Below are 20,425 nucleotides of genomic sequence, written 5' to 3'. Positions count from 1 at the left end.
TGAGAGAACACGCACCAGCATCTTTCTCGTGCCCTATCTTCTAGTGATTCCTCCATCATTAGGAGGGTTCATTTTCGAGAAAAAAAAATTGTAACATGGACAAGGCCACGGGGGTCTGGGAGATGGATGGACCGGGTCAGAAACTGCGTGGTACTAAGTGCCAACTGCCACCCCCGCCAACCCGAGACCCAAGATTATCACTATTTTTCCTTGTATATATATATATAGATAGTAAACACTTATCCGAGGAAGCGAGGCAGAGAGCAAATAACCATAATCAAGTATGGGAGTGGAAGAGGAAGTGGAGTCACGGGAGACGATACTATTAACAACGGACAGGGAAGAAGAGGAGAGTAGTCGAGAAACTTGGACTCAGAAAAAGCAAACCCTAATCCAAGAACTTTCTTGGAAGGTCATTAATGGCGACCTGGACTCCAAGATACAAGCTGCCAAAGACATCAGGAAGCTCGCGAAAAGTTCTGTCAAGACACGCTCGAACCTCGCTGTCGCTGGCGTCATTCAACCCCTTGTCTCCATGCTCACCTCTTCCAATCTGGATGCCAGACAAGCCTCACTCCTCGCTCTCCTCAATCTCGCAGTTCGTAACGAACGGTTAGTCGCCCCTCTCCTCCCCCTTTCCTTGCTTGATTCTTATTGGAGAAATAGATTCAGTTGGTTTTGTGATTCGCCATCTATGTATTTCTCTGCTACTTTTGCTTCGTTACCATAAATTGGATTTCTTTTACCTCCCTTTCCCCTACTGCTACTTAGAAAATATTATCTTTGAGATGTAGCCATTCTGAATTAGGGTTTGATGAATCAGTTCGCCAGCCCACTATGTGAGTTCCTCCTGACTTTGCTTTGTGTTGTAGCAGGAAGGAATTTATTATTTTTCTGAGCACCTCGCGCACCCTGGGAAGGAGAGGATGATAATCTTCATATTAAATTAGTGACAGTGTCCGCTGCTCCCAATTGATATTTCTTGTGAAGCTGTGTCTGGTTTTTTATTTATAACTATTCAGATTATATCTCTTAACTGTCTACCCTCTACAAAGATAAAACTTTTATTTTCCCATCCATTTATTTTCGTTTCAACTAATCTCTTGAACCTGTTGCCCATCTCTTCTTTTTTTATTTTTTTTTTTTTTTTGGTATGTTTCTTCCCATTTCTTTACCTATGTTTCCTTGCCATTTTATTGATTTTGTAACTACTGTTATTGAAAATATTTAGGCTTCATCTAGCTCAATGGATGGGAAAACCCCAAAAAATGGGGGGAAATCCTTCAACTAATACCAATAACAATTGTAATCAATTAAAAATTTTACTAGATGTACTAATAAAGTCTCCAACCGAATCCTATGGATTTTTGTTGGAATACATGGAAAGGAAATATTTTACCTTTGCACTTATTACCGAAATCAGTAACTATTTACTTTCCAATTATTACTGAAGTCTGTATGATTTATTGTAAAATGTTCTAAAAAGGGCGTACCTAGTGCACGAGAGGGGTTTGGGGAGGGTCATAATGTACGCAGCCTTACCCCTGCTTCGTGGAGAGGTTGTTTTCTGACTCAACCTGCGACCACTAGGTCGCAATGGAGCAACCTTACCATTGTGCTGAGGTCCTCCCTCTTTATTAGAAATTGTTCTAAATGAAATAAATGGAAAAGGAAACACCAGTAGCAGACAGGAGATAGTGAGATTTAGGTGATAGTTGAAAGTGCAGTTAACTATTTTTGCTTGAAATTTGGGGAAATTTAATTGAAAATTTTGGTTACGTTAATGTTTTGATTCAGCAGCACTATTATTTGTTGTCATTAGTTGGAGAGTTTCTACTCTATTTTGATTTCATTTGACAGTGTTTCACACCCAACCAGGGGACATAACAGTAATTGAAGAAAATAATGGAACCTTAGTATTTAGCTGAAAAAAAAAAAGTCTTATGCACTGTTTGGTTGCAAAGGAAACAAAGGGAAGAGAAGTGAAATCGAATCAATACAAAAGTGGAAATATTTGTAATCGTTACCTCACATGATGGTGTAACTAACTCCAAAACATACCAAATATGGTTATGAAGTTTCATTTTGCTTATCAATAAAATTCCTTCAATTTGAAAAGTAAAATAATTTTAGATCTGAAAAAAAAAAAAATTACTAAATATGATAAAGAGTTTTAGGTAGGTTATGCAATCGTGATTACAGAACTTTCCTTTTTCATTTTAAATGGGATTTCACTTCCCTTTACTTACAACCAAACAGAGCCTTAATGAATGGGTAAAAATTGTAGGCTTGTAACAAAGCATTTGACAAGCAGGATGCTTATTTGAATACCTCATGTGTTTCTGTGACACTTTTTCATTCCTGTCCGTCTGGTCTTGATGATCCTTTCTTCATGTTGCCTCATGCAATTTACTGATGGCTTATCTGATCCAATCGTTTCTTCTTCAACTATACTGATGGCTTGTTTGATCCAATCTCTTATTCTTCTTTCTCAGAAACAAGGTCAGGATAGTGACATCTGGTGCTATACCCCCACTTATAGAGCTCCTCAAGTTCCAAAATGGTGGTTTAAGGGAGCTGGCCACAGCGGCAATCCTGACACTTTCAGCCTCTGCTTCTAACAAGCAAGCAATTGCTGCTTCTGGAGTAGCCCCTCTTCTTGTTCAGATCCTGAGCTCCGGAAGTCTGCAAGGCAAAGTTGATGCAGTTACGGCCTTATACAACCTCTCGTCCTGCACAACAATCCTCAATCCTGTCCTAGCCACTGGGGCGGTTCCACCCCTCCTTGGCCTCCTCAAAGAATGCAAAAAATACTCCAAATTTGCTGAGAAGACAACTGCCTTGCTTGAAATCCTGTCCAACTTTGAAGAAGGTCAGACAGCAATATCAAATTGCGAAGGTGGAATTCTAACCCTGGTGGAGACCATAGAAGATGGATCCCTGATCAGCATGGAGCATGCAGTAGGGGCTCTACTCTCCCTGTGCCAGAGCTGCCGCAGCAAGTACAGAGAACTCATCCTTAAAGAAGGCGCAATCCCAGGTCTTCTGCACTTAACTGCAGAGGGCACAGAGAAAGCTCAGGAGAGGGCACGGACACTGCTGGACTTGCTTCGAGATTCACCTCCACAAAAGAGATTGGCTTCTGCAGTTTTGGAGAGCATTGCTTATGATATTGCTAAAAGAGTTGATGGCGCAGACAAAGCTGCTGAAACTGCGAAGAGGTTATTGCGTGACATGGTTCACCGGAGCATGGAACAAAGTATGAGCCGGCTCCAACTCAGAGCTGCATCATCTACACCTCAACCTCCATCTGCATGAAGATGTTTTCGCCATTTTTAGAAGCGATCTCATGAGATGATTCATAGTGAAACCTATGCTGTATTCTGACCCCACTAAGAGCTCCACACTGTAGTTTATGAAAGCTGGGTGACTACAGTTCTGGGCTTCGGGAACTCACGCCCCAAGACATAAAGATCACCTAACTACTATGTTGTGTATTGGAAGTCTTCTTGTCCATATGATGTAAAAGTTTTTTTTTCCTTAAATATGAAAAGATGTACATTTTTTTTTTTCCATTATCTTCTTCAGAAGTATTGATTTCTCTTAATTCCAGTTCTTTAGTTTGCTACCCTTTTTCATTTTTTTCCTTATCGAATTTGGCCAGTTGCCATTATACTGAATCAATCTCAGTTCCTCCAAAACCTTGGGTACAAGGAGTCCCAGAAAAAATGACTCCCAATCTCAGTTCCTCCCAAACCTGAACGTTAGTTGTACTCCTGAAAAAATTTCTGATAATTAAAGTCATATCTAATGGTGTCATCATCAACGAGGGGTTTGGAGTTTTGGTTCTGGATGTTTTTTGGCTCTTAAAAACGACATCATCATTCCACCTGCACACAATGAATGCATTTGAAAGCAGTCAATGACAGAAATCAAAATCTTATAACTGATAAAAGAATTTTAGATGTATATGTATGATGATGCAGAAGTAAAATTCGACTGGAAAGCATATTTGACTTCATTGAATTCACCAAACAAGAGGAATGGAGGATCCTGAAGACAATTAGATGTGAGTAAAGAAGGCAAGTTCTTCAAGCATCATACCTAATATGCATCTTTCCTATCCCCAAATTTACTATAGTTTGGATCAACTTGTTCAGTTGGTTTTATGTGTGAAAAAAGATGTTGGGGATCATTGGGACTCCACTACTGTTCCTGATTAGGGTATCTTGGTAAACATTTATTCCAAATGTACTTGTCAAAAACATCTACTCTTTCCTAACATGTCATGGAATGGGATTTAGCTATGGACCTGCAATGACATAGGACATTCTGTCCTGATTAAGATTGCCTGACTAGTTTGAGTATCAATCTGTTGACATTTAGATGGGAATAAAGATCAACCTTCCATCATCACTTTTAAAATCAACATCAGCATCTCCGCCACGTGGAACAATGCCATCATCAGCATCCGTCTTTGTTCCTAGAATTTTGACGAGAAGTATTTTAACAAGTGAGTTTGAAGCATTCTCCTTCCAAGAGATGGTGACCTCCCTCCGATTTCTGTTCTTTTCAACCAAGCACTGTCCAGATCGTGTTTTCTCCAACATTTAAAACTAATATCATACAACATTCAAATCCAGCCTTCTACAGCATAAAATATTAAAACGACAGGTGTTTCAGCCAAAACACCCCATCTATGATAACATAATAACATAGTAACATAAATGGATTATAAGTTAATGACCTAAAGCCTAAACTTGAACTGAATTGCAATAAATCATACAAAAGTAGGATGGACACTTAATTTAATTGTTAATTGTTATAAGGATTAATTGGATCGATTTAAACGGTTTTAAACGGTTCGATTTAAACGGTTTCAATTTGGTTTGAAACCAACGGGTTCCACGGTTAAAATCGATCCAACCCGTTTAACTAATTGGCTTGAAACTTGAAACCATAACCTCACCATTTACTAAATGGTTATGCAGTTTCGGTGTAAACGGATCAATTCGATTTCGATAAACGGTTTCGATTACAAATTCACATCCTTAACTCCTAGTTATTCAAACAAGGCGTTAAGGGCAGAGCATCTCCCACGCCAAGTCAATGAATGCATAGTCAGATATGAGACTTAAGAGAGAGAGTGAGAGCAATGGACACGCCTTTCCACTCTTTTAAACACAACATCAAGAAGGAATTATCAGAAGCGGATATGGACCAGTGTAAATTGGTCCGGCCAGGTTTCATCTATTTTATTATGCAACGTGGCCCAGGTCGGACGGCGAATCGCTTAGCTAGCCCATAGCCGGCTTCGGAGTTCTAAAGTCTCCTCCAGTTTTCAATTTTTCAAGTTTTCAACCTTTGAATCGGAGAAGATAGCAGAAACCGGAAAACCCAACCCTAAGGCTTCTTGCAGTGTCTGTGTGGCATTCATGGAAGAAGCTCAAGAAATTTTGTTGAACTCTCTTGAGAACTGGGGAGTTACTCTTCCAGTAGGAATCGCTTCCGTTCAAAACTTGACTCCTACAGCCTTGGTTTCGATTTGCTCCCAATCTCTTCACCTGATCGACGAGTCGTCTTCGTTTCCAACTTCTTTGCCGGATTCAATGGCGGAGCAATTCAAGATCTGTACCGAAATCTCGGCCGCTATTAAAAGTTTGGGTTACAGAGGAGATATGAGCTTCAATCAGGTGTCTCACCAGTTTCAGACGAATGGTTTCATTTTATTTAAATTCCATTTCATCAGTTGTTCATGCTTCTGATCTCTCTCTCTCTCTCTCTCTCTCTCTCTCTCTCTCTCTCTCTCTCTCTCTCTCTCTCTCTCACACACACACACACACACACACACACACACACACACACACACAACACAAACAAACTCGCTTGTGCGGATAATTTATTATATCAAGCCATTCAGTGAGATCGTCACTTCAAGAACTCTCTGGATCATTGACCTTCAATGCCAGGCCGGAACGATTGAAATGCCTTTCCCCTTGAACAAACATGTTTTGAGTCTATGTTATCTTAGAATTTCTATTTTCTTTTACTCTTTATTTGTGAAGACTAGTTGAAGTTAATAAATTTATATCGGAGTGAGTTTTGTATATCTAAATCTGTAGAACACTGGAATTACTTTTTCTTCTGCAACAGTTGGATGTTGTCCCATAACTCCTATGAGTAAAATTATCCCTTGGATTTGGCTTGATTGAACAAGAGCGCTTAGAGCTGGGAAGATTACACTCCCCAGTAAGATATACATTCAGTTAACTCAAATCTTTGCATATAATTTTTTGCACAATGGTAACATTTTCTTGGTCTTTGGTTTTAATGTTGGGGAAAGATCACTATTTTCCAATTCATCATCTACCTACTATGGAAATTTTATGGTGGAAGGTTTATATGAAGGAGTCTCAAACCTAGCAGAACCAGTGGCATCATTCATTTCAGTCTTTGGTTCAATAGCTTTGAGCCTTATTTGCTTACATTATGATTGTTTAAGTGATTGCTGGAAAGATCATATTTCCTCACAATCTGTCAAAAAATGCTTGGATCTCCACATATGTCATTGATTCCCATTCACGTCATAATTTGCTCTACCTTTGCACCATGCGCTGGGCAAAGAATTGCCAATATGGAGCTTCAAGAAGCTATCCTTATTAATTTAGTTATTTGCTACTCTATTCCTCTCTTGATTTGGCTATCTTATTCTTATTGTTCTGAAATTATTCTTACGCAGAATTTATGTGTTGCTTACGGCAGTTCCTGTATCCTTCTGAAGAAGACTCTCATAAATTGGTGAGATTTTTGGTGGAGAAAATATCAGAAACTTCACAAGGCAGAAATGCTGCTAACAGAAGGGAGATCAACGCTAGATTAAGAGGAGAGGAAGATAAATATAAAGGTGCTCTGAAGGATAGGATCAGAGTGGCTGATCCTTTAGGGGTAAATCAGAATAATGAGACTGTGACAAAAAGGTTGAAAGAGCTGAAGCTGGAGACAGAGGTACCTGTGTCATCAGACTCTGTGACTGAGGAGACCTTTCTCCATGGGTCCCTAAAGGCTGAATTGGTTTCAGGACAGAGGGATGAACCAGCTGTTGCCCACATACCTGAAACAAGGTCTCTGAAGTCCATGGAGAAAGAGGAACAGAGTAAAGTGGAAGATCTCAAAGTCCCAATGAAAGAATTTGAGCATTCAAGGACAGATGCAACTGTCAATGACGAACATACAACCCAGAGACATGGCAGCCTTGTTGCAGAGTTTGGACAGAACCTATCACGTAAAGAACAATTATCCAAGGTAAAATTAGGTAAACCTGATCAGATCTGTGGCTGGACCAGTTTAGATGGATCTGGTGTACATCTGCTTTATTTTCACACTGGAAAATGATTTAAAAGGATGTGGACATGGTAATACTTAGCGGTCACCTATCAGATCTAAAAATATTTTGACCATCTTGAAAGCACTGCTTGTGCTTGACAACTTTAAATGTCCTTTATAATTCTGATGAAAATGCAGGAGTATCTGTAGATAAGTAATATCTTAGACAAAATTCTGAAAAATAAAAAACAACAAGCAAAAACAAGAAGAATATGATTAATGACATCTCAGTCTTGAGGAAGAAAAACTCCTTAGGACTGACAGAAAGTTTCCTCTTTTCTTGATTGGATTTTGAGTACTTGCTTTTTTGTAGCTAAGAAGAGAACTTGAAGATGTACGAAATCAAGAAAAAGTGCTTGTGGAGCAGTTGACCGATCAGGCTTCGGAATATCATCATCTTGAAAATGAACTTAAGCTGTTGAAAGCAGCAGAAGAAATGGCGTTTGATCAACAACATCCTGTTGACTTCTATGTAGAAGAGCTCAATAGGCAGGTGGAAGCAGGAAATCAGAAACTTGTGGAATTGGAGATCCAGTGGTAGGAAATTTCTGTTCTTTGTCATTTCCGTAAGAACAATTTACAATAATTTGTTGAATTTGCTAACAAGGAGGACCATATCATGCTTGCTATTGAACAACCACTTATGAACATAACCACAGAATTTAATAAGACTGGAGCTGTTTGTTGGCATGGTTTTTGGAGTATCAACTTGGTAATTTCTGGCACAGGGATGCTTTCAGAAAACCTCTGGAGGAAAGAAAAAGAAGCATTGAAGATTCACTTTGTGCAGAAAATCCAGAGATGCTGGAAAAGCTTCGAAAGGTTAAAGAATTTGAACTGGAAACGGAGGCAGTCATATTCGAGATTCAGAAGAGGTATTCTGCTGAAAAAAATAAATTTTTTATTCCTTATGAGTACTGTTTATTAATTATGAGGTGTGATATATGATGGTTTGGATATCTCAGCATAGTTAGTTATTCCTCCCCAGGAAAACAATCCTCACCAAATCAAGGATGGTTTCCTAATTTTGCATGTAATATACATTTTACTGATTGGTCTTAATCATAAGGAATTGGAACAGGATTCTTGATTAGAAAAGAGTGAATCTTTGAAGAAAAAATAACAATCATAGTTTTCAAGGCCTCGCCTAGGCCCCAGGCCCTTTAGAATGGGCAAGGCCTACACTCGCCTAGTTTCTTTTACAACTTGGCCCCCACTTGGTTGCCAATGCCTTGTCTCAGTGTCGCCTTGGTCACCTTTCCCAGGTTTTACTTTGGGGAAAAAAATCGTGTATGTCATAATTTTGTGTTGCACCTTATTGCAGCTCATCATTTCTTTGAGGGGATTAAAATTGGGAAAACAAAGTATAGCCGCGTCCTTAAATCATGGTAATTATAAAAACAAACACTTCCTTGATCATTTATTGCATGTTTTAATGAATGCTGAATGATCATGGATTGATTGGGGAATGCTTCATGTCCGCTCGTTGATTCATACTTTATATTACCACCAATTTGACTAAATTTAAAATAACTAGGTCAGGGTATGAGTAAACAATAAGTACTAACATAACCTGAAAGGTCCTAAACTAAACCTGTTTTATGCATGAATTGATCAATGATGTCTTGCCAAGGCCAGGACTTAAGGTCCCAAGGCCCCTGTTCAGTACCTTGAAAACTATGGTAACAATCAAGTGGGGGCCTCAAGTAAAGAACGGAGAAAATTTTAGGAAGAAAAAAATTAAAATAAAAAAATTTAGAGATTCTCGTCAGGCAGAGGGTTAGGGTCAGTTCAAGCCAAAGATATTTCAAAAGCTGGAAAGAGTTCATCAAGATTTGCTAGAACAGTAGAAATAAAGCAATCTAACCATAGAAAATAGCAGTCAAAACTAGATGGCAGCCAAGGAGAAGTGATATCCCTCAAGATCCCCACCAATTTCTTTTCAATTACACTTTAGTGACCTTGAAACCCTTCATTTTCTAGACCTTATGGTAAAATCTACTCTTACTAGTAAGAGCACAAAAAATCTGAAGCAAAAAAAGACAACCCAATGCACGAGGCTCCCGCTACTACAGGGTCTAGGAGGAGCAAATGTACGCAGCCTTAACCCCTGCTTTGCAGGAGAGGCTGTTTCCAGTGCACGAGGGTCTTTTCTTGATAGGATTTTGAGTACTTGCTTTGAGGCCATCTACTCAATTTCTAATTTCTTATGTAAGACTCTTAACACGACTGTAAATTACAATATTAACAACTTTAATAAATACTTGATCCCTTTCTTGAAAAATTTATATGTAGACTTCGATTCAAACTCCTTACCAATCAAAAGTGCTAAAATAGAAATAGTATCACAGACTGACACTTCATTGGTAAATTGGCCATAACCAGCTTGAAATAGTAAGATTTTGTTCTGTTGGAAAGGCAACTCATTGAACTTTCAAATGACATAATTTTTCACCTTTCAAAAATAGCCATGGAGAGAAGTGTGGAAAGTTACTTGAATGGTCACTCAAAAATTCAAAAGTAGAATGTCCATGCTCAAAGCCTGGGAATCTGGTTATAAATTATTTAGGTATTAGAGGTTTTGAGTTTGAGTTGGAGCAACCCCATTGCTGAAATTCTAGGAGATCCTGAGGGTTTTGTCTGCTTTTTTTTTTTTTAAATCCTTCTTCACTATATTGCCTGCAATCTTGTCTCTTCTCCTTTTGTTTTCTTGGCACCCTAGATTCTGGTCTTCTATAAAGGGCGTATCCTGTGCATGAGGCTCCCACCACTGGGGGTCTGGAGAGGATCATAATGTACGCAGCCTTACCCCCACTTCTTCTTTGAATTATCTCTAAATATTTGAACCTGAATCTCTTCTTTTCTCCATTATAGATTATTTAAATTCTGTTCTCTCCAGACCTTTATTCAGCTAGGGTAGGAGTTTCTTTGACCAACTCTGGTTTACCTCTATGGCCATCATCCAAATGACTGGAAAAACCAACTCCAACTCAATCGCCATGCCAAGAATTCAAAACTACTGACGTTCTGGAGGCCTTGGTCTAATTCCTACTAAGACCTTAATTTCCCATTTTCTTCATAATTTCTTTTTTCTTTCTGAACTACAAATTTTTCTTATTTCAACTAAATACTTCTCTTATTAAAGTCATTAGTTAATTCATTTTCCTAGCTGATTCTATACAAACTGCCCCCTACGTTCAGAGTCAAATTGAGTCCTTTGTTATTCTTGCACTTAACCATAAGTTCCCTGGCTTCCCTAAATTCAATTCTATCCACATGTGATTTGAGGATAGTCCTCAAACCATAACAACTCACATATGTATTGGTTTGGATATTCCAGTCATACTGTTTAATTATTAAGTTCAAAGTCAATATAGCTCTGCTTCAGAGAGAGGAAATTCTAGCGACCCAAGGAACAACAGAGGTGCAAAGTTCTAAGATACATTTTTAGGGTAATTATTAATGAGAATTTGGAGGCCTATGATGATTTATCGAATAATAAAATGTAAATGGAAGAACACTTATGGGATCCCCTTCAATGGGTTATTTCTCCATTAGGTACATTTAATCCATCCACACATCTGTCTGGGATATTCTGTCAAAGATGGAATGGAGCTTAATGCCATACATGAACAAAGACCATAACATTCTATATAATTGTCCAAACTTGACATATTTGTTATGAGTCGGCATATTTACTGTGCAGTTAAATTTATGCCAGGTATGGCTATTTGCCATTGTAATATTAGCCACCATTTGAATGGTCAGGCAGATGTTCAGTGGACTAGTTTTCTATATGAACAATAGTGTTTACTGTGGATGGTGAAGCAAGGCTTGTCCTAATTTTCATTTTCTATTATTACTGCTTTTGCCTGTGAAACCAAAAGAAATGTTTCATTTTGGTTCTCTTACATTTTGTTGGTAGTTCATAAATTTCTCTAAGCACATACTGTCAACTTCATCCATTGTGACTTCCCTCTCCATGGTCTGATTACTTGTAGGAAGGAGGAGCATTCTAAACTTTCTACTGAGTTTGAGAACCTACCCAAAATTTCTTCAAGAAAATCCTATATTGAGAGAATAACTGAGATTACAAAGAACAGCAGGAAACAAGATGCAGACATTGAGAGGATCTTGCAAGAGACTCGAGAACTTCAGTTAGAGAGTAATTCCATTCAAGAGCGCCTTCATCGGTCCTATGCAGTGCTTGAGGAAATGGTTTTCAGGTATTAACATTGCAGCTTTGGTCTGTCAATTTGGTTAAGCACCTACCTTAGGCTTGTAACAGAAAAACCGGAGCATGAGGTGCTCTTCCATTCTGCTTGGTGCAAAATCACTGGGGGCCCTGGCTACCCCCTGTGGGTCCAGTCTCAGAGAATTTGAACCGATCATATTAATTGAATTATCTGCAGTTCTGAAAAATTATCGTGATTTGATGGTTAGGATCAGTAATAGACTCAATATTTCACGTAGGAGATCTCCTTGGTGATTCCCCAGTGGTTGAATACACTTGTGTGCCATCACAGTCGTTATATTAAGGGCAATGACCCTTATGGTCTGATTCCATGAAGGAAACCCTGCCTAGCACAGTGGTTTCAAGACCATGAACCTGACTATGTTGCTCCCAATGACATCTCTTTTTTCTTTTTTTCGTGTAGAACAGTGGTTTCAAGACCATGACCCTTATGACTGGGACTTTGTGCATTCGCTGAGTCTAAAAACAGATGAGTTTTTTTTTGTTGGTCCCTTCCTCTAACTGCCATTGTCAGACCATAAGTTCCACTAGAAGAAGACCAAATGCATTCAGATGACATGTATCAGGAAGCTTGAGTAATCTTTGCTCGACCATAAGTTCCACTAGAAGAAGACCAAATGCATTCAGATGACATGTATCAGGAAGCTTGAGTAATCTTTGCTCGACCATAAGTTCCACTAGAAGAAGACCAAATGCTTTCAGATGACACGTATGGGCTTGTTCTGCAGGGATGCAAAGAATGACCCAGTGAGGCGGCAGGCCTATAGGCTCCTCACCAGCATCCACGAGAGCTTTGAGCAGATCTCTGAGAAGATCCTTTCCATTGACAGAACACGACGGGAAGCAGCTGAGCAGGATGCAAAGCTCACAACCATGTCCTCCCGTAGCTTAGATATCAACAAACTACAAGCGGATCTTGAGGCCATCAAGAGGGAAAACGAGTACTTGGAACAAAAGCTCCAGCATAATTAAATTTATATCCTTCATTATTGGATCTTGATATTTCATTAGTCACTTGTAGAATGATCATACCATTGTTTAAGCCTCCCCCTTCCAATTGTCTTTCATTGCTGCTTTCGAAGGATTGCTGGTTTTTATATTTGAGACATGTAAAGAGAAGTTTCAATAGCCCTGCTTGTATCTAATTATTCTGGGCTTCAGGAAAAATTCGACTTTGAATCGAGTATAACAAATGGAGATGTGGTTGCAAAAGTTTCAAATCCTGCACATCTTTCACATAAATGGCAAGGATCTATTTCCAAATGATATATACATCAACCTTATCCATTTTTGGAAAGTGTTTGTTTTTGGTGTCAAGGAAGAATGAGAAACTGAAAGGGGCAAGTGTCAGTTCACCACTCCACTAAGCAGATTCAATTCTAGACGGAAGAAACTACTACCAACCTCCTTGGCTTTGTGGACAAGCAAGTTTGGTGCTTTGACTGCCCCTAGACGCAATGGAAGTTGGCCATGGAGGTGAGTAAACCCGTAAAAGAGAACTCCGATGTTCCAAAAGATTGGAAAAGGAACCCTCTCTGAAATATAATGGTCCAAGATAAAACTCTTGTGGTGTTTTGAATACAGAAGAAATTAAGAATGGACGTGGAAACTGCACTAATTCTTTTCTTTTTCGGGGACTAGCTTAAAGGATGCTTTGATTACAAAAGACGTTAACATTTTATTCTGTGGTCATCATCTTGAGTATCTGTGGCATCTTTTCTTCTCTTTGCCTCTCATTAAAAGGATTTTGGGCTGGTTCCTTCTGGTTGCAAGTGAAGGCTAGGGAAGGCAAGTGAAAACCAGTGTTTTTGCAAGTAAAAGGTTAGGGAAGGCAAGTGAAAACCAGTTTTGAAAAGAAGAAGGAAAGTTTTGTTTGAAATGATTGTGTAACCTACCTAAAACTATAACCAGGGGTGAAACAAGGTCAGGTTGGGCCGGGTTTCTTAAAACCCAAGCCCAACCCTGCATTCCTTTAATTGGGCCCAAGCCTGGCCCAAGCCTGGCCAGGGCCTGGAAAAATTCAACCCTTACCCGCCCTCAGGGTGGGCTGGGTTGGGTCGGGTTCATATATATATATATATATATATATAAAAGACCTTCCTCTGCTCTCGTCTCTTCTTCTGTGTTTACTCTGATCATCATAATCTCACAAGTTACATCATCGTATAAGAAACTAAAAAGCAACAAAAAGGCAGACAACGACAGCATTATATCTCAGAGTAGTCCACCTTTAAAGCAAGAGGCAGATAGAGAAATTGAGATGAACGCTCACAATCAGATTTCGAGCAGTGGACACAGCACTCCGTCACAACCAATGTCACCATTGCGATCGTTGAGGTACCAACACGGCAAGGGAAATTTAGGGAGGTTACCCTCGGTGCAACAGCCAAGTACACTCGCGTAGAAACTTGTGTGGATCATATTCTCCGTTCTCTTTCGTCAACAGGGTGTTTTCTCTTCGCCCTTCTCATTTACATCTCAGAGATGTTGCTTTACATGGGCACAGTCTCCTTCAATGTGGTTCCACATATCTAATCTCGCCCTCCCTCTGGTTCTGTCTACGACAACCCCCAGCTATACGAGAAGCTTTGTCCTGAGATGGATTTTGAGAAATCTTCCTCTTATATTATATTATATTCAGGTCTAAGGGTTAAAAGTCAGGATAGGGATGGGTTGGGGTTTTTCAACTCTAATCTGCCCTCTGGGTCAAAAAATTCCATACTTTCACCCCTAACTGTAACCCTATTTGATAATTATACTTTTAAATGTTATATATATATATATATATATATTCAAACCAAAAGGATTTTATTACAAAATAAAATTAATCACCAAATTTGGAATACTTTGGAATTAGCTATAATCATGAAATGTAATGATTATAAAAGAAGAAAAAGCAACTGCAACTTACACACTGCTCTGATACCATGTTATATAAAGTAACATAATCCACAAAATACCTCTTAAGAAGTTCAACAATGGATCAAAGTAATTAGTACCTAATATAGGCTAGGTCAGTATCATATCAGTATCAATATCGGAGATGATCAATATGGCCACCAATACCGATATCTATAACTCTTGGTACAACCCAAAACTTAAGAAATCATTTGGAGATGACCCAATGGCATATTAAGACACTCATCTAGGTAACCCCAAGAGTAGCTCATTTGGCAAAGACCAATATCTCACTATCAAAAAAATAAAGAAATAAAAAGAGATACATTCCCATTCTATTGATACAGAGTGGCCAATCCATGTTGGGTTTCTAGGGTTCATGACAACACCCACCATTTCTGACTGAACTAAAATTGGGACCGGTTGAACCCGCCAGTCATGATCCCAATTTTGAGTCAATAACCTTGCTCCCATCCTCTATATTGAATAGCGTGGAAAATATCTTTTTTTATGCTAATCAAGGATCAGATCCCATTGATGAAGAGATTATCCATTCACCATGGAGAAGTGAAACTAGTCTTTTATAAATTAAGGGAAAAAAAAAAAAGAATTGTTTGAAGTCACTTTTATAAGAATAGAACTTTGGCCAATGGGGACATTACTTTCCCACATCCCCAAGTACCCATAGCCTCATTCCGATGAGGACCCAATTGGTATGGTATCTGTTAGACTGTTACTATCATGCACATTCACAGCCGGATAACTAGGATTATGGCTTTTTGTGACCGATTCTCACAAATTCTTTACTAATCTTAACCAATCCAAATAGGATTAAAATCGGTTGGATCAATTCCGGATCCCAATTCCGCGTTTTAAATCCTTGGTTGTTTCTTTAATCAAGCTAGCTCTAAGCTCAACCCATCAAACACCCACCTGGACCCACTCGGGTCGAACACACAACCCTATGCCAAATTTAAATTGCACATTGATTATTATTAATAAAGAAAATATAACCCGGCCGTAATTTCTACACCAGACACATAAATACACGAAATTACCACCCACTCCCTACGAAATCAAAAATCACATCCATGCATGCCCATTTACCCACGCCCAGACGCATAAACATACAAAATTACCACTCACTCCCTACAACAACAAAAAAAATGTCATTCATGCAACCCATGTACCATTTATTTCCTATGCCCAAACACATAAGCATATAAAATTACCACCCACTCCCTACGAAATCAAAAATCACATCCATGCATGCCCATGTACCACGTATTTTTTGGGTTGGGCTCCTCTACTGTGCACAAGGGGCGGCAGTGCAGATCGGAGGCACAGGAGCACCTTGAAGCATGCGCCCAAGTGTTGGGTTCCATGAAGAAGCGTTCCTGGGCGTCCAATCTGCGTTGCCACCCCTTGTGCGCAGTAGAGGAGTCGGATCCATATTTTTTACACCCAAACACGTTAGCATACAAAATTGCCATCCACTCCCCACGAAAATAAAAGAATCCCATCCATGCATGCCCATGTGCTACTCTCATTGGTCCTTGCATCGGAGCAGTTGCTACATGATCAGGCAGCGATCTTTTACTCTTAAAATTATTATTATTTAGCATTAAAAGAGGTCTATTATTATTTTCATGGAAAAAAAATCCATTATTATTTCTTAATTATTAATAAAAGGTGGGAGTTTGGATTATTATGATGACCCATAATGATTATGATGGATGGATGGATGGAATCGCCATGATTTTCTGATGGTGTTTTGACGAATTCATAATGAGGAGAGTGATGAGTGATGAGTGATGAGTGATGAGTGGGAGTAGAGCCCGATGATGTTTCCTTAACTTCTTCGTAAATCAACCTGCATTGGTTCTTGTACCTAAGCTCTGTTTTTTGGCTTCGAAGATCGATTCAAATTGTAATATCAAATACTTTATTCGATCAACGTCACCGTCACAGACTCGCCCCCGTCCTATTCATCTGGTTGTTGGGTTGTTACAAACTATTTGGTGTTCGATTTGGTTTTGGATTCATCATTAATCAGAACATAAACCCACTTTAGGATTGTTCTTCATTCTCTAGTCTCCTCCTCCATATCGGAGAGAGCCCTGTTCATCATCTTAAACACTTCAAAAACGAACGTTTTGGGTTGGGTTGGGTTTGGATACTATCACATTAATTAATATTTATCGAGCTGATGCTTTCCTTTCGTGCTAATGGGTTTGTTAGATCCATTGCTCGGGAAAGATGCAAGGAAATTTATCAAACGCAAAGACAGCGATGCGGGCGAATCTCGTCTCTCTCTCTCTCTCTCGCTGTGTGTGTGTGTGGAACCAGCATTGCTTTTGATGAATTTCTTTTCATGTTGTTTGTTAATGTGGACTATTTCCAGAAATTTGATTTATTTGTTTCCTCTTCTTCGACTTCTTTAACCTCTTTGTTTGCATTTATTTATTGCGTTTGATGGATTTCTTTCAATGGCATTGTTGGTTCAAAGTTTCTTTTATTAATCTGCTTTCTTTCCTTTTCAAGTTCTGGGTGGGCACCTTCAATGTCATGCCTGTGGTTGTTTCCAGGTTTTTGAGGCTCTGCTTAATTGGGTTAAATTTCTTTTGGGTTTTCCTCAATTGGGTTAACTTCAAAGGTTTTGTGTACTGTTATATTTAATGCTTTCCTTGTTTGAGGAAGTGGTTTTATTCAGTGAGTTCTTCTGATCCCCTTATGTTTTATCAAAATTTCCTCAATTGTTTTCTTTCTGTACTCAAGTAGAAGTGCTATATGGTCTGGATTTATCTGCAACTTCCATTAGAGTTGTTTTGCTCATTCTCTCCTGGATATTGTTTGCATTAATTGGTTTAGACTAAATTGTATCTGGATTCCTAAATGTGTCTCTCTGTTGAATCCTGGGCCAAAGCTTTCCATAATATCACAGAATTTTTTCCAACTATTCCAGTTAACCTATCCTGTAATCATGTAAACTGTGCCTGTTTCTTTTGATCTTGAATTTCTTGGGTTGCATCATAACTGAATACTAGGTCAGGCATTGGAGGAATTGCGAGGTTCTCTCTTCAATGAGCTTCGAACCTCAGAAGGAGCCAAGCGTCAGCAGCAACGGTTTTGTGGACCCTCTGTGGCACTTACCTTCAACTTCTTCGTCGCCGTTGGAATTATCATGGCAAACAAATTGGTTAGCAATTAACTTGCCTTACTTTTTTCTGAAGTTTTGTGTATTTGTGCAGAAATTTTTTTTATGTGACCCTTGTCTGCTTCATTCTCAATCAATTTAACTCTTGATTCTGTTTATAGGTTATGGGGAAGGTTGGGTTTAATTTTCCTATCTTCCTCACATTAATCCACTATTCCACTGCCTGGGTACTGCTAGCAATCTTTAAGGCACTTTCATTGCTTCCCATATCTCCTCCTTCCAAGTCCACACCATTCTCTTCTCTCTTTTCCTTGGGTGCTGTCATGGCTTTCTCTACCGGTCTTGCCAATATAAGCCTAAAGCATAACAGGTAAGATACTGAAGAAACATATATTCTTCTGTTTCCTCAATTACTGATTTTTTTTTTTCTCTATTCCTTAAGTATTTCTTTTCTATTGCTGTGCTCTGTATGCAGTATTGGGTTCTACCAGATGGCTAAGATTGCGGTCACTCCAACCATTGTCCTGGCAGAGTTCATTCTCTTCCGGAAAATGGTTTCCTTCAATAAGGTGAGAGTGAACTTTGTCCATTTTTTTTTCCATGCTGTGTCAAGTGTAAACAAGTATCGAAAAGGGGAAGGGATGGGGAGGAGTTCTGATGAAAGAGCATGAAGAAGAGAATGTTCAAAAGTCCTGCATATGATGTGCATCCTTACTTCCATAAATGTCTTGAATCCCCAAAGTTCTTACTTATAGGCTCTCTGTTGGACATCAATTTCATGTTCTCTACTCAATGATGATGCAGGGTCTGGCTCTTACTGTTGTCTCAATCGGTGTTGCAGTGGCCACTGTCACGGATTTAGAGTTCAACTTGTTTGGTGCCTGTGTTGCATTAGCATGGATAATTCCAAGTGCCATAAATAAAATTCTCTGGTCTAATCTGCAACAGAAAGGCAACTGGACTGCTCTAGCGTAAGTAATCATATTTCTTTGGATAGATAAATCAAAGCCATAAAATGTTGACAGAAAAGTGATATATTTGAATGCAGGTTGATGTGGAAGACCACACCAGTGACCATATTTTTCTTGCTGGCTTTGATGCCATGGCTAGACCCACCTGGAGTGTTATCCTTCAAGTGGGATCTCAACAACACATCCACCATCACCATATCAGCTCTGCTTGGCTTTCTCCTTCAATGGTCTGGAGCTTTGGCACTTGGGTAAGATGATACTCTCTTTCCTCTTTCCTCAACTTCCTATTATGAGAAAGGATTTGCAACTCTCTCCTCAGATCATGCATTTCATTTGAAATCTAGTTAATTAGTGTATAGGTACATGCACAATGCATAATAGACACAGTATAGAATAGTGTTGGCTATTAAACTTCACAACTTTCTCCATTTAAGAAGGTTTTTCGCCAAAGTCCACAATTTTAATTGGGAGAAGAATAGTTGTTTGAGGGTGATTATGATTTCTAATTAACAAAAAATTATTATCCACATGCAGTGCAACATCAGCAACTTCCCACGTCATTTTAGGTCAATTCAAGACTTGTGTGATCATGCTAGGAGGATACTTAATTTTCAATTCAGATCCTGGGTCTATGAGCATCTGTGGAGCTGTTACAGCTCTTTGTGGAATGGTAGTGTATACCTCACTCAACTTGCAGGAAGGAGAGGAGGCAAATAAGCAGCTCAGAAAGGAGCTTTTATATCCTTTGAAACCCAAAACCAGTGCTGGAATCACCACAGAAAAGCAAGATGTAAAGAACATTATCACGGAATCTGTCTGAAACTGGGGATGAGAGAGAGAGAGAGAGAGAGAGGAAAACTTGCGATACTAACCCTTTTCCCATTGATTATATTCTTGTTAATTTTTTTTAAATTGATATTCTTGTTTAACTTTCAGTGCTGGATAAAAGATGAAATCATGTACAGACATGACTTTTTTTCATAGATTTGGGAACTTTAATATTCAACCATTTACCAAATATTTGTGTACATCATTTTAGTAGTCTTTAATTCTCATTACTTTGGCCTTGCCAAATTTCTAACTCTCTTGAACTGAAATGAAAACTTTTCTTCTCTCTGCCTCTATCAAGCCTTGAACCTTTGCCCTCAAGGGAACATAGATAATCAACAAATTATTGAGATTACAAATAGGCTGGTTTTTATATTTGAAACTTGACATGTGAGTAAAGAACCTTAGGGCAACCTATCCATAAAATTTCATCCTCATTTGACCAGTTATCCTAAAAGAGTTGATGTTTTTTAATCATCCATCCTACAATTCTTGAGGCCTTGGCAGTTGTGGCAAGGTCTTGAGACCAAATCTCACCATCACAGGTGTAGACAGGATTTTTTGTTTTTGTTTCTTTTTGAAGAAAGGGGGGGGATCAAAATCCTCTGTTTTTCCCATCCATGTTTTTTCTTGTTTTGCTACCTGCAGAACGCGACACGTGGACAATAAGGAGACCAACGGTCAAGATTGGGTGAGGATTATTACATCCGGTGCGTTGGTCTTAAAGTTATCCACGTGTCGCGTTCTGCAGGTAGCAAAACAAGGAAAAACATGTATGAAAAAAACAGAGGATTATTTTCCCAAGGGGGGGGGGTTTAGATTAGCAAAATATAAAGGATTATACATCAGTCCCTCCAAAGGTTGTGAGTTTATCTACTCTAGCCTTCACCGCCCATATATGGGCAATTGAAAATTACATGTCTTATTTTCTTT

At 38.9% G+C, this 20,425-nt stretch overlaps 3 protein-coding genes across 4 annotated transcripts; all 3 read left to right on the top strand.

Annotated features, from left to right (window-relative positions):
• The first annotated feature begins 232 nt into the window (after positions 1-232).
• Positions 233-3,572, top strand: LOC122076655 (U-box domain-containing protein 4). The gene is made up of 2 exons (XM_042642069.1): positions 233-612; positions 2,496-3,572. The coding sequence occupies exons 1-2, from the start codon at positions 284-286 to the stop codon at positions 3,316-3,318; spliced, it is 1,152 nt and encodes a 383-aa protein (XP_042498003.1). The 5' UTR covers positions 233-283; the 3' UTR covers positions 3,319-3,572.
• Positions 3,573-5,195: 1,623 nt separating this feature from the next.
• On the top strand, positions 5,196-12,861 carry LOC122076654 (coiled-coil domain-containing protein 22). Of its 2 annotated transcripts, none has more exons than XM_042642067.1 (6): positions 5,196-5,693; positions 6,763-7,302; positions 7,697-7,920; positions 8,112-8,258; positions 11,385-11,609; positions 12,367-12,861. In XM_042642067.1, exons 1-6 carry the CDS (start codon positions 5,436-5,438, stop codon positions 12,608-12,610), a joined length of 1,638 nt encoding a protein of 545 aa, XP_042498001.1. In that variant the 5' UTR covers positions 5,196-5,435; the 3' UTR covers positions 12,611-12,861. The 2 variants fall into 2 exon arrangements, with proteins under 2 accessions (XP_042498001.1, XP_042498002.1); XM_042642068.1 differs by having other exon boundaries at positions 5,557-5,693; positions 6,740-7,302.
• Positions 12,862-16,342: 3,481 nt separating this feature from the next.
• LOC122076179 (nucleotide-sugar uncharacterized transporter 2) lies at positions 16,343-19,643 on the top strand. The gene is made up of 7 exons (XM_042641488.1): positions 16,343-16,841; positions 17,582-17,735; positions 17,855-18,063; positions 18,169-18,262; positions 18,498-18,664; positions 18,742-18,912; positions 19,199-19,643. Exons 1-7 carry the CDS (start codon positions 16,765-16,767, stop codon positions 19,482-19,484), a joined length of 1,158 nt encoding a protein of 385 aa, XP_042497422.1. The 5' UTR covers positions 16,343-16,764; the 3' UTR covers positions 19,485-19,643.
• Positions 19,644-20,425: the final 782 nt, after the last annotated feature.

Source organism: Macadamia integrifolia, chromosome 4 (assembly GCF_013358625.1).
Source record: "Macadamia integrifolia cultivar HAES 741 chromosome 4, SCU_Mint_v3, whole genome shotgun sequence".
Taxonomy (NCBI): Eukaryota; Viridiplantae; Streptophyta; class Magnoliopsida; order Proteales; family Proteaceae; genus Macadamia; species Macadamia integrifolia.
Note: the sequence above shows the minus strand (reverse complement) of the source record. Positions and strands in the feature narration are given on the sequence as shown.

Excerpts from the sequence above, each read along its gene's own strand:
- LOC122076655 (XM_042642069.1), top strand. The coding sequence starts at position 284 with ATGGGAGTGGAAGAGGAAGTGGAGTCACGGGAGACGATACTATTAACA. Across the intron at positions 613-2,495 it reads CTCGCAGTTCGTAACGAACG|AAACAAGGTCAGGATAGTGA; the intron begins GTTAGTCGCCCC and ends CTTCTTTCTCAG.
- LOC122076654 (XM_042642067.1), top strand. The coding sequence starts at position 5,436 with ATGGAAGAAGCTCAAGAAATTTTGTTGAACTCTCTTGAGAACTGGGGA. Across the intron at positions 8,259-11,384 it reads ATATTCGAGATTCAGAAGAG|GAAGGAGGAGCATTCTAAAC; the intron begins GTATTCTGCTGA and ends GATTACTTGTAG. Across the intron at positions 11,610-12,366 it reads CTTGAGGAAATGGTTTTCAG|GGATGCAAAGAATGACCCAG; the intron begins GTATTAACATTG and ends CTTGTTCTGCAG.
- LOC122076179 (XM_042641488.1), top strand. The coding sequence starts at position 16,765 with ATGGGTTTGTTAGATCCATTGCTCGGGAAAGATGCAAGGAAATTTATC. Across the intron at positions 17,736-17,854 it reads TTATCATGGCAAACAAATTG|GTTATGGGGAAGGTTGGGTT; the intron begins GTTAGCAATTAA and ends TTCTGTTTATAG. Across the intron at positions 18,064-18,168 it reads ATAAGCCTAAAGCATAACAG|TATTGGGTTCTACCAGATGG; the intron begins GTAAGATACTGA and ends CTCTGTATGCAG.